The sequence below is a fragment of the Orbicella faveolata genome, unplaced genomic scaffold, assembly GCF_042242905.1.
Source record: "Orbicella faveolata isolate gen_17 unplaced genomic scaffold, um_ofav_v1 contig_26, whole genome shotgun sequence".
In the NCBI taxonomy this organism is placed as follows: domain Eukaryota; kingdom Metazoa; phylum Cnidaria; class Anthozoa; order Scleractinia; family Merulinidae; genus Orbicella; species Orbicella faveolata.
Genome location: NW_028301554.1, coordinates 8221253 through 8235103, shown reverse-complemented (window position 1 = coordinate 8235103; position 13851 = coordinate 8221253). Strand labels below are relative to the sequence as shown.

At 39.3% G+C, this 13851-nt stretch overlaps 1 protein-coding gene across 1 annotated transcript in view; it reads left to right on the top strand.

Annotated features, from left to right (window-relative positions):
* LOC110059306 (uncharacterized) overlaps positions 1–2160 on the top strand; it is a 31903-nt gene extending 29743 nt beyond the window's left edge. Inside the window, exon 22 of the mRNA XM_089296165.1 lies at positions 1602–2160. Coding sequence (XP_089152291.1) covers positions 1602–2016 — 415 coding nt within the window. The 3' untranslated portion in view covers positions 2017–2160. The remainder of the gene's footprint in view (positions 1–1601) is intronic.
* The last annotated feature ends 11691 nt before the right edge of the window (positions 2161–13851 follow it).

Here is a 13851-nt window from a genome sequence, read left to right as displayed (position 1 = left end):
GTTGCATCCAATTGCCTAAATCCAAACTGAAACTAATTGAAACAATAACTATATTTATTATGTAAAAGTTAATGGTATACCGAGTGGTAACACATTGATAAAAAACGATTTGACATCCTCACATAACATATATTCTTTGTCCCTTTAACCACCCTTAAATTTGTTGGTGTACGATCGACACATCTTCAGATCTTCTTCGGAAGTATTCAGCAATCCTCGGTTGTCTTCTGTAATCTTCGGAAAATGTTCGGAAATCTTCAGAAAATGTTCGAAAGCGTTCGTCTGACCTTGGGACAAATTTTGGAAAATCTTTGAAAATCTTCGGAAAGTGGTCAGAAATCTTCGGAAAATCGCCACAAATGTGGTTATACATTGTTAATATTTTAGATAATAAAAAGAAATTTACATGGTCGCTTGAAGATACGAAATTCATCTTCGAGTGTTGAAAAATATTTCAAGAGTGAGGGCAGCGAACGAGTGAAATAATTTTCAGTACGGGGAGATAATTTTCGTAACTCCGCTCGACCATGGAATATCCTCTATAACTTGTCTTACCTCTGACTAATATATATATAATAGATATAATATATTACTGAGTTTATACTTTTCTGTATTTAATAGTTAGGAAGTAGAATAACCAACTGTGCGTGTTGATCTGTTATAATTATTACGGTGCGTATCGTTTGTGACAAGTTGTGGCTTCCGTCCTGCAAATGAATTTTGTTTCGAAATATAGCGCCCTTTCCAAAAAAAAATAAACAGAGGCAGAAAATAACAGCTTCATAGCGTACAGAAGTCAGATGGTTGGGATTTCCCCACTCGTGTGCTCTTTTCTAAGTTAAAATAATTCTGACACTACATGCTCCAACACACACGTGACAATGTACAGCTGTTGTTTTGTATTTTGATCCTTTCAGATGTTTCTCGATTTAATTAAGGGAGCGAGGGCGGAGGTGATAATGGCAAGGTGATGGCATGGGGGAGAAGACTAAAAAGGCGTCCTTTTTTCCAAAGAAGTCCACAGTCGTTCAATTTTTGTGACTGGATGCGCAGCGTTCTACGACCTAGGCAGCTTACTAAGAACATTTTAATTACGGAAATCTAAATTCAAAATTTGAACTAGAACATCTGAAATAGATGAGGAGTCGTAAGCCTGAACATTTTTTCAATGAAGGACGCTATCAGCACTGCCAAAGATTGTCTGTAAAAGGAAGTTTACAAGTTTCAAATAAATTTCAATCAAAAAGTTAGAATTTATTTTCATTTATCTACAGAAGTGCAAATTTGTCGCGCTCAACGTCAGAATGGCATGAGGTGTGGTCACTCCATTGTATGTTTCTTAAAAACAAGGCAATGATATGACTGACAGAAAATATTATAGTAATAAAACTTGTTAAGACAATGGAAGAGGTTTGAATATTTACTTTGAACGATAATCATCCCAGTCAATGTTACGTTAACAGATCAGTCAGCAGATTAGCCTACTGCACTGATCATCGTTGAGGGGTTTTTTTTGTGTGTGTGTGTGTGCCCTGAGTGTAAAGGCGATAATAGCAAAGTGTATGGTTGTTCGTTTGTTAATATACCTATTTTTTCCCTAGATCATACACCGCAAAGAACCAGGCGGAGAATGGTTATAACAACGTTTACTTCAACGATGCTTATTGTACCAGTTTTGGAGAGCAAACCATCGAAACGAAGGGTGGTGATCAAGCTTTTTCATCTGGTAATGCGTCTGAAGCAAACCTCGGGGAGCACTACTACGCGGCAGTCAATGACCTAGCAGTAAAGAACACTAAGGATGTTGCTGCACCTACTTACGAAACACTCAACAGTGGTGTTAAAGTTGATGCATCTATCGACCAAAACCTCAACAGTGATCTTAAGTCACAAGAAATCCGAGCGGAGAAGACCAGTGGGGGAGTTGCGGCACCTGTCTACCAACCACCCACCAATGGAGATGCTGCATCCATCTGCCAAACAGTCAACAGTGAGCCTGCATCATTAGAAGCCTAGGTTGAGAAGAGTAAGGGAGACGTTACCAAGTCTACCGCGGGTTAACTAACCCAATAGCGGTGATTCAAAAGATCGGAACTGAAAAAAAAATCAACTGTAAATACAAATAGCAATGTAATTGGTCATAAAAGATCCCAGCCCACACTGAAGTGAGTTGTTTTACTTTGCCTTTTGAGAAAAAGGAACGATAAGGTCGGTACAATTTTTTTTCTTTCTCTATAATTGTACATGTGAGAACCAAATTTTCGAAGTCCATAAAATCGAGGTTGTTCTAAAATTTGTTCACGGCAACTGCAATAAAATTTTCCGAAAATTGGTTTCTCACTTCAGGTAGGCTGTGATATTCACTATTTTTATACTGTTTAAGTGATTTTATGGCACGTAGAGTTACTATCCAGTAACATATCTTCAATTTAAAGAGCCTACATGTATAAGGCTTTGTTCGTCTTAAGGAAGATTCGCTCGAACCGGAAGGAGAAGTAAATGAGAGGCGGCCATACCCGGTTTCAGACGTGGCTTCTAGAGCCATATACCCGTTTTTAAACTTGGTCTCTAATCCGCATCCCTTCTTTCACTTGCCAGTACGTTTTCAGACCTGGCGTCTAATGCTATTTCCATCTTTAGACCTGGCTTCAAAAGCCATATCTGTCTCTGTTTCCACGCGCGTATGCGCACATCATGAAAACGTTCTATTTGCATGAAGTTACCTTTACCAGCGTTGTTCGGCTGCTAAGCTAGGTTGATATGAGTTTTAAAACCAGCTGTTTTACGACCACGGTGTTCCTTAAAGAGGAGCATATTTAATGTTTTCATACTATGTTTTCTCTTCACTAAATACAGCTTCTGCTCAGATTGTGGAAACATCGATCACCAACAGTAGTTATTTTTAGCACAGTCTTGACCCGAGCAATCCCACTGGACTAACTATTGATGTACTCCTGGATTCAAACAAATACTAAGTTAGAAACACCGATACAATCGAATACTTATAGTTACTGGTTATAGCTTGAGGGGAAGTATTTTATTTCATCAATAACAGGCATTTTTTATGATATATGTAGAAGCTTGTTAATTTGCCATTAATTGCACAATTTTGTAACTGTACTCTTTTCGATGGGTACCGAAGCTACGTAGATTTTATAATTTCTACACATTTTTTTTATGATAGCTTTTATACTTAAATTTTGTAAGTCTTAGGATGGACTGACTTGCTGACTGACTAAACTGACTAACTGACTGACTGACTGAATGACTGAATGACTGAATGACTGAATGACTGAATGACTGAATGACTGAATGACTGAATGACTGAATGACTGAATGACTGAATGACTGAATGACTGAATGACTGAATGACTGAATGACTGAATGACTGAATGACTGAATGACTGAATGACTGAATGACTGAATGACTGAATGACTGAATGACTGAATGACTGAATGACTGAAAGACTGACTGAATGACTGAAAGACTGACTGAATGAATGAATGATTGACTAACTGAATGACTGATTAACTAACGGAAGGACGAACAGCCGGAATTAACGGAAGGACAGACCGACTAACAGCTGATTCAATGACTGACCTAATGACTGACGAACAGATGGGCAGCCGGAACGGTCCGACCGACTACCTGAATGACTAACAAGGCCCCAACTTCACCTTTATATCATATATAAGTACTCTCCCAGTGCTGTTAAAGTGTAACGTGTAAATTACTGTTTGCAGCTCTAGCCGGAAGATTATCTGGATTAATCTTCAATAAAATGTACTTTTATAACGGCTCTAACGATCTGATAGTTAACTCGTATACACTGAGATCACGGGTAAAATTAGTTCAGGTAATCAAATGGTGACGAGTAATATTAGGAAATAGTTTCACGCGCGTTTTGTCAAAATTCTAAAACGCAAGTGACATTATTTCTTAATTTCACGAGCATACCATTTCATTACCATTTATTGTTTATTAATATATTGCTCACGACGAGCATACTGTGCTTTGATCAATTTCAGTTAAAATACACATGTCATAAGCCACGCAAGTATTTTCAAAGTATTCTTTTCACATGACACACACGTATTTCCTTTGAAAAGGTCATGATGGCAAGCTATATATAAAAATCTACATATAAAAATCAAGCACTCCTTGCAATGGTCCTTTCAAATACTTATAACAGGGTGCGAGGATTATTTGCACTGGGTTTAGCTGGAACACGTGTAACCGTGGAACTGCTAACAAATATTCTGTCACTGGTTTAGGGTAAAGATGCGTGCGACTTTATTAAGAGTCACTGACTGGAAATATGGAGAATGGCTGGCCTGGTTCGAAACTAAACCTTTACCTGAAGAACGCTTTTAGGGAACTACTTTCAAAACTATTGTTCCGATTTTCTAAGAATTTAAAGTTGTGGAGAAATTCGTAAAAAAAAAAACAAAAATACAGCTCTTTGTGCCATTAAATATGCAAAAAAAAAAATATCTGGAAAATTGACAAAATTCTTGGTACTCGCATTGAAACAGGTTACAAAACTAGAACACGGGATAAACTTAACATGAGAGTTTTACCTTTCTTCTATCTAACAATAGGAAATTTTACATTTTTCAAACATTTTGAAGGGTTCCGTCGACTGTCGAAGAATTGCCTTTTCAAGTCGCTATGAAAGTGGCAAAAATTGCGTAGTTTTACGAGCTTAAAACGCATCTTGGTACGCCCAATATCGGTCGAAATAAATACTGTGATTAACTTTTGGCCTTCTTGTACCAATATTTGAAATAAAAAAGCTGTATTTACGTTTTTTACGAATTTCAAACAAATATGCTCATTTGCTTTGATCGTCACCTGGATCGATCGAGATATTAGCACAAACATTGATTATTTTTTCCTGCTCATCGCAGAACTAAAAACTTAAAGGAATTGCTTGCACGATCCAGACTTTCCAGTGACAAAATTGGGGATCAAAAAAGAAGGGTCTGTTTTAAATGGAACAAGAAACCGTGTTATATACTCTCTCACTCAATCCTCTTCTCTCCTGATGGAACATAGTTCGCCCACTAGTGTTCGCCACCTGACCCTATTTTCAGCCATGTGCTTCACTTCCTGCCATGTGAGCTGTCTCTCGATCTCCTCCAACTCTGCCATTCTTGTGCGCCTCCAGGTGTGCTGGGGTCTGGCTCTCTTGCGCTTCCCTTATGGGTTCCACTCTATGGCCCTCTTCGCTATGTATATGTTTGGTCTTCTCAGCGTGTGGCCAATCCAACTCCAGGCTCTTTGTGTTATCTCCTGCTCTACTGGTCGATGCTCTGCTTGTCTTCAAAGCTCCTCATTGCGTATTCGTCTGGATCACCAAATCTGCAGGATGTTCCTCGGGCTCTTATTGATGAACACTTGCAGCTTCTTCCTCAATCCCTTGGTTAGCCGCTAACCCTTGGTTAGCCGCTAACCCTTGGTTAGCCGCCAAGTTTCAGAACCATACAGGAACACAGCCTTCACATTTGACTCAAAGACTCTCCACTTGGTTTTAGTTGTCGTAGACCGCCATATTGGTCTCAACATCGCGAATGCCTGCCTTGCCTTCCCAATACCTTCCTGGATGTCGTCATCAGTACCTCCCTTCTTACTTACAATGTTACCGAAGTACGTGAATTCGTCCACCTCCTCGACCTGCTCCCCTTCGATCGATACACCATCGCCACGTTTGATCCAGATACGCATCAGCTTTGTCTCTGTAGCATTGATGTTCAGGCCTACCTTTGCACCTTGCTCCTTTAAAACCTGTGCCTTATCTCTCCTGCCCTGCACTCTGTGCAACAGTAGGACCAGATCATCTGCGAAATCAAGGTCTTCTAAAGATGTCGTGAAGGACCGCTGGATACCACTGTCCTGGCCACCCAATCAAGGGTAACCAGAAACAGCAATGGAGATAGCAGGCAGCCTTGTCTGACCCCAGTCCTCATGTTCAATGGTTCGGTCTTCTGCGCAGAAAAACCCTCATACAGAGCTCTGATAATGAAAACTAACTTGACGGGCAATCCGTAGTGTCGCAGCAACCTCCACAACACCTCTCTGCTGATGCTATCGAAAGCCTTCTTGAAATCCATAAAGTTGATGTACAAAAAGGACTGCCACTCAATGCTTCGTTCCACAATAGTCCTCAGTGTCGCTATTTGGTCCTTACAGCTTCGATCAGCTCGAAATCCCGCTTGTCCCTCTCGCAGTTTGCCATCCAGTGCTGTCTTCATACGCCCTAAGATCGCTCTGCAGAACACCTTACTTGCCATGTTCAAAAGCATGATGTGACGCCAGTTTTTACAGTGGCTCAGATCGCCTTTCTTTGGCAGCTTGATTATATATGTCAGCATTGTTTAGTCCAAGACACAAAATTTCAGAGTTTTGCTTCCAGTAGAATTTACAGGATAAATCAAAACTTGTCTTGCACTTCTAAAAATGTGATCTATTTAGTATCTTTCACTTTTTGAAGAAAGCAATATGTTGGTTCAGTGTTGGTGCAACTTCTACGAAATTTAAAGTCCGCTTTCGTAATCACAAGACATCCATAATTAGCAGAAAAACCTTGCGAGCTAGCAATCCATTTCAATTGTTTCAAACATGAAATCCATCAAATAAGCTTTATTGTCAATGAAAATATTTTGAATCACAAAGGAACCCATTTGGAATAACTATTGCTTACTAGGGATCTCACAGCTCTTTACGCTGTTGTCCTATGGTTCGGATAAAATATGAGAATAAATCAAACTATAACAAAGAACGAACTACCGTAACTTCATTACCATTATCTACTTTAAATGCATTCATTTGTGCCGAATGAGCACGTACATAGCTTAGTCTAATTGCTGTTGTGACATAGAAGCCACTTGCTTTATAGCGGAGCCCCATACCCGCATAAAAAAGGAAACCTATGAATTGATTTTCTCATGGTTACCATGGGTAGCGGTATTGCTCGTCGGAGCGTACGAACGACGACGACAGAGTCACGCAAGATGGCGGCCATACCAGTTAAATGCAGCCTTGATTTATAGCCTCCTTTGATATTGGACATCCATGCAGGCTCAAGTTTAGAGCTTATCGAGGTCCCTTGTTTATTGAAGTTGAGCGCTCACTGAGTGCTTGTTTTCCATTGGATCGCGGGCTCATGTCAGGTTTTCTTTTTGTAAACAGGGCCGGGTTGTTCGGAAGCTAGTTAACGCTAAACCAGGATTAAAAGTTAACCAAAGTATAAATTTTACTGGTATAAAAATATTTTCCCTGCTTTTTTGTGTATTTTGAGATTGAAACTCAAAAAAGAAGGCCAAACAATATACAGAAAATCTCACCGCAAAGTTACAAAACTCAAATCAAATTTCCCGCTTATCCTGGAGCTCCGCTTTTAGGCTTGCTAAAAATTATAGGGCTGTCTCACAAGAACTGGGAACTACAGAATTCACGAATTAAATTGGCTGAAATCGATAATGACCGCCGTCTAGTTTTTCCCATCTAGGCCGGCGTCTAGACTGGTTACATTTTGCGGGAAAAAAGTTGCAAACTAAATACAAAAATATTGACTATTTTCTTCGAAAAATAATACTAGAAGTGCCAAAAGCCTGATGAGTAAAACGAGTAACAAGGACGAGCAATCTTCGGCAGATTTAAGTTCAGCGCATCGTCGTTCGCACGCAAAATGTCAGCTAGTGCAAACCAGTTGCATAAAACGAATTAAAATGTTCTTGTTTGCCATATAATAAACATCTTATTATAACCGAGCTTAGTCAGTCTGTATGGCAGAATCTTGACCTCGGTCTTATGTACAGACTGAACGCAGTGAGGTCTGTACTCACAATATCATGAATATGCACTGTATGACTACTTATTATATGGCTGTGTCTCACAATGACTGGGAACTACCGAACTCACGAATTTGATTGGCTGAAATCGATCTTGAAAACGGTCTAGATTTTCTCATCTAGACCGGCATCTAGACCGGTAATGTTTTGCGGTGAAAAGGTTGCAAACTAAAATACACAAATGTTGACTATTTTCTTCTAACAATATTTACTGTTATGGAAGTGCCAAAAAACCTTGTAGAAAGAAAAAGTAAAGAGGATGAGCAAACTTTGGTAGAATTAAGTTCAGCTCATCGCCGCTCGCAAGCAAAATGTCAGCTAGTACAAACTAGTTACATTAAACGAATTAAACTGTTTTTGTTTGCCATATAATAAACATCTTATTAACCGAGCTTAGTCGGTCTGTACGGGAAAATCTTGACCTCAGTCGTGTGTACAGACCTCACTGAGTTCGGTCTGCACTCACTACCTCGGTCAAGATTCTCCCATACAGACCCCCTGTTCGGTTAATAAGAGCTAATTAACGGTACAAACTTAAATCGACATGAAGTTGTCACGTGCGGCTGCATTCAAAAGTGCTCTATTGCAAAACGAAAGGTCCTGTAGAGCTAAACTTTGCTTACTTTCTTACAGCTCTCCTACAATCAATATTTTCACACCTAGGTACTTTCAAATCCTCCATTGCTCCTCCAACACCATCAGTAGAAGAAACACAAGAGACTGTTGAGATGGAAATTCGAGACCTAAATATCACAGCGGTACTTTTTCAGTTATTATTGTTTTGTACTTGTTCGTTTCAACAAAATGGAGTAATAGAAGGTAAATGATAAAAAAACAAACCAAGACAAGGTAAACCCCAGCAAGAAAAATACGTTAATACAAGCCTACAGCAACAACTACTAATAAAACAGTACGCAACTTTGAAGTATATCTGCAGTGCAAGTGTGAAAATCATTTTTCGCCCTCCATCGTTTCCTCGCAAGAAACGGTCCAAACTGAAAATTCAACAACAATCCGCTCAGTGCTTGTGTTTGACCGTTGAGGAAAAATGCGTGGCTACCCCAGGTGAAGCTGCTTTTCCCACATGGTCCTAATCTGGCGAAAACACCTTTGTATTTAGTAGGCACCGTCCTTCAGAAGAGTTGCCGCACGACTAAACGGTGGACTCGCCTGTTATGTATGTTAAAAAGAAGGTTAAGATGGAGGCTCTTGTATAAATTTCCACAGCTGTTTCAATAATTGTGTGCCCCTAATCAAATTTTCAGATTAATCTGTAAATATGTGATGCTAAACCATTTGTTATCCTTTATTTTTCCTCCTTTTGCAGTTCCCGGCGAAAGAGGTCGTCTAACAAAATTGTATTTACAAGCGATATGGTTCACATTCTCCCTGGTTATCCAAAGTTATCGCCTGATGATTCTCAAATAGCCTTGTTAGCTTTTGATATACAACATCCTCAAGGGTTCTCGGAAGCTGCCATTAAGGAAAACGCCCTAAAAGCCATCGTGGAAAATGATGAGCAAAGTATCGCAGGATCGGTGAGCGGTACTATCTTAAGCGTCCAGCCTTTAATTTCCACTACAGAAACCAGAGATGATAGTGACAAGGAATCAAATCCACAGAATGGCATTATTATAGGCGTTTGTGTGGGGAGTGTCATATTGATCGTTATAATCGTCTCTCCTGTGCTCCTTTTCAAGAGAAAGAAAAGGTAAGAGAGTAAGCGAAAAAAAAGTTGGATCCAATTAGTTAAATCCAAAATGAACTAATTGGAACAATAGCTATATAACTTATTTTACGTCTCGCTAAATACTACTCAATATATCATCCAAATTATACTTTTGTGTACTTAACAAATATGAAGAAGAATCGCCCGTAAGTGTTTAAAAAATCATATCAAGATACTAATCAGTACAATGGTTTCTTGCTCGCTTGCTTGCTCGTCTGCAAGGTTAATTACCTTCTTTACTTTCACTATAAAGCCAATTATATGAGGTTTCGACTTTCACGTCACTGTACAAATAAGTATTAGAAGGATCTCAGTGTTAAAGACGTTATATTCTTGGAATTGGGCACACCTCCACTCGCTGGTTAGAATGTGACTGTTTCCTGACTGAATGACCAGCGTTGCACGGCCTCGGCAGCTTACTAAGACAGTTTTAGTTACAGAACATCTAAATGAACCCAGCATGTTGCCTTAACAGATCAGTCAGCAGACAAGCATAACGGATTCATCATTGTCTTGGGTTTTATTTTGTGCAGCTTGAACATCAAGTCGAAAATAGCGAAGTATATGTTTGTTTTTAACTTAATATACCTGTTTTTCCCTAAGATCATTTACCGCAAAGAACAGGGTGGGCAGTGGTCATTTTAACTTCTACTTCAACTATGCTTACTGTACCGATTCTAGAGAGCAAGCCACCCAAATAAAGGGTGGTGATGAAGCTTTTTCTTCTGGTAAAGTATCTGGTCTCGGGGAGCACCATTACGTGGCAATCAATGACCTGCATGCAGCTACAAACAAATCCCTCAGCAGTGGTCTTTAAATTTGTAGACGCCCTAGCAGTAAAAAACAGTGGGGACGTTGCTGCACCTACTTACCAAACACTCAACAGTAGATTTGATGCACCTATCTGCGTTCCACTCAACAGTGGAAGTGCTACACCAAACTACCAACCACCCAACAGTGGAAGTACTTCATTCACCTACCAACCAATCAACAGTGGAAGTGCTTTTTCTACCTACCTACCGCTCATCAGAGGAAGTGCTTCATCTACCTATCAGCAAATCAACAGTGGATTTTCTACATGTACCTACCAACCACCCAGCCGCGGAAGTACTACATCTACCTTTTAACCACTCAACAGTGGAAGCGCTACATCTAATTACCAACCACTCAACAGTGGAAGTACTTCATCTTCCTACCAACCGCCTAATAGTGGAAGTGTTACAGCTACCTACCAACCATCCAACAGTGGAACAGCTTCATCTACCTATCAACCGCCCAGCAGTGGAAGTGCTACACTTATTCACCAACCACCCAACAGCGATCTAAACGGTCACCAGTAGAGGGAAACGCAGCACCTATATGCCTTCCATCCAACAATGGAGTTGCTGCATCCATCTACCAACCATTGAACAATATACCTAGGGAGACGAGAAAATCAACTGTAAAAAAGTAGCAATGTGGTTGATTCTAAAATATCCCAGGCTACCCTGACACGAGTAACTTCAGCCTTCAAGTTTTAGAAATAGGAACACTAGGGTCAGTCCTAATTTTCCCTTTATATTTATGTACGAATTTTCGGATGTGGATAACGAACTAAGTCTGTATCAGTAGGGAAGACTTTGACTGAATAAAATTTTCGAAGTCTATAAAATCAAGGTAGTACTAAATCTCGTTTAGTAGCGACTGCAACACAATTTTTTTACCCTCTGTTTTGTTTCAATTTTTTTCTCACTTTAAGTAGGTTGTGATATTGACTGTTTTCATACTGTTTAAGATAAAAAGGTAATTTATGTATTTAAAATACTCCACTCGGGTCCCAGATGCACTTTCGTATGAATTGCACGAGTGGTTTATTTTCCAGTAAAACACTCGTATATAAAATATAATTCGATACAGACTATCAGTCTCGGTGCAAACTTTAACTACTTCCACACAATAAAACAGCACAACGCGTTAAAAAATTGAGGGGGAAAAGATAATTTCTTCAGGGCTTAGTTTAATTTATTCCTGCAATGGAGTTATCTTTTCTTGAAGTACGGGCAGAATGGCTACAGTCTGAGAGTTGAACGATCCGTCAAGTGTATAACTTTCAGCTAATTTTTTAATGCGACCACAACGGAGACGCCCAGGACGAAACACTTTATTGGTTTATTTAATTATTATTTAAATTCACTCAGTTTCTTCAGCAAATACACGCAACTACGCGTGAGTTCGTGAATAATGTTCATTACATTATCTATTTTCATAACTAATTCAATATGTTGTCATTGTTAACTTTTGTAACCAAACTTTATCAATTCTTCTGTAAATTAATTGTTGAAAAAATAATTGTACTTGTTGTAATTGTGGAAATAAATAAATTTTTAAAAAAATTACGCGTAAAACACGTACACAGGAGGGTCTTTCCTCGCACCTCGTGGATTTTCGTTCGTTGCTTGTGACACACGCCTTATTTTGCATAGATTCTTATCGCGTTGCCACGCGTGATTTGCGCGTAATCAAATTAAAATTTCAACTTTCTTTTATGGACGCCCATCCAGACGTGGCATCCCGTGTGCCATACGCCTTTTTCCCCTTCTGGTTTGCAGTTTTATCTATTTTTACGTTTCTACACGTGGTTTTCGTCGAATGAACCTAAATTCTTAAAACCTTTTTTTTTTTTCTCACTACTCCTAGATTGCAATTGTGTGTGGGGAGCAGGGATGGTGACAGCACTCGCCTCTTACCAATGTGACCTGGGCTCCATTCCGGCTTGGTGTCATATGTGGGTTGAGTTTGTTATTGGTTCTTGCCTTGTTCCGAAGGATTTTCTCCGGGTTCTCCGGTTTTCCTCCTTCCACAAAAACCAACATCTCCAAATCCAATTCGACCATTATAGAGGACCAGCATGGAGACCAGCTGAGGCTGATGTGTCTTCCTCTCTAAATATTGTAATTCATTTAATTTATTTCTTTTTTTGTCCTTTTTTTACGCGCTTCTCCAGGAGCAGAAACCCCTGTGACAAAAAGCCTTTTTCGCCTAGAGACTTTAATTGATTTTTTGAAAATTTTCTTTATCGGTTGGTATTCCCACTCATGGTTTCCGTCTAGTCAACCTTAATTTTCAAACTAGTGCCATATGTGGGTTGAGTTTGTTGTTGGTTCTCGCCTTGCTACGAGGACAAGATGTCGTTGGTATCTTTGTATTAACATAAGTTACTTGCCTGTAAAGTATTAGCAGTCACTGTAATTAGTCACGCCTTTGTTAGTAGGACATTTTTAATGAAAGTTATGTGTTTGTTAAGTTTTTGTGTGTGTGTGTGTAAAAGCAATAAAAATGTGAAAAAAAAGTGACGTCAACACAAAACGTGGTATCGAGATAAAATGCGTTATCCCCGGACATAAAACGCGAAGTCCACACAAAACGTGGTCTCCGCACAAAACTTTACATGACTATATTTGACGTTGACTGGAATTCTAGAATTCAATTTCTTTGTAGAATTTAAATTAATGTTATCATTTGTTCGGTTTCCTTTTACGTAACATTTTCTTTACTTTTCACAATTTCTCTTGATTTCCACGAAAATCGCTGAATTTTAAGCTAGTATTAGTAGTAGTATGACAAAACTACACTACATGCAAAAAGAACTCCTCGCTTACGTCTAAAAACGTTTGTTCCTTGTATTCGATTTTTGTTCAGTCACTATTTTAATTGCATGAAATCTGTATCAGAGCAAAAGCTTTAAAACTGAACGCTCTTTAAAAAACGCTCTGTACCAATTCGATATTTGAAGGCTTAATCCTGTCCATTTGAGTCTGATGAACCAGCTTTTCGCTACAAAAACACTCAGCAAAAGCACACAGGGGATAGGTTGACAAAGTTCCACTAGCACTAGAGTCATTGGTCTTTGAAGACGTGTTTTACAGAGTCTTGTGCATATGCAAACGTTCCGTGTGCCAGCAACCGGTTACTGTAGGGTGTTTCATTTAATTTGACAATGCCTGATTTCTGCAGTGGAAACTTGCTTAGAAGTAGACAGCGAAAGTCCTTCGATGTAGTGAACGAAGAACTGAGTCTAATGATAAAAGGAAAGGCTAGTCAGTCATTATTCGATCAAGGATTTTCCGGTTTTGTTTTGGATCCAACCGGCCGACATAAAACTTTTTTACTTGTGGACGGTCCACTGTACAGTAATTATATAACAGCACATGTGGCAATAACCAGTCGCGTGACACTTTAGAGAGACACCCAGAAATTATCCCGGCCACTCAAAAATTCTAGCTTTACCA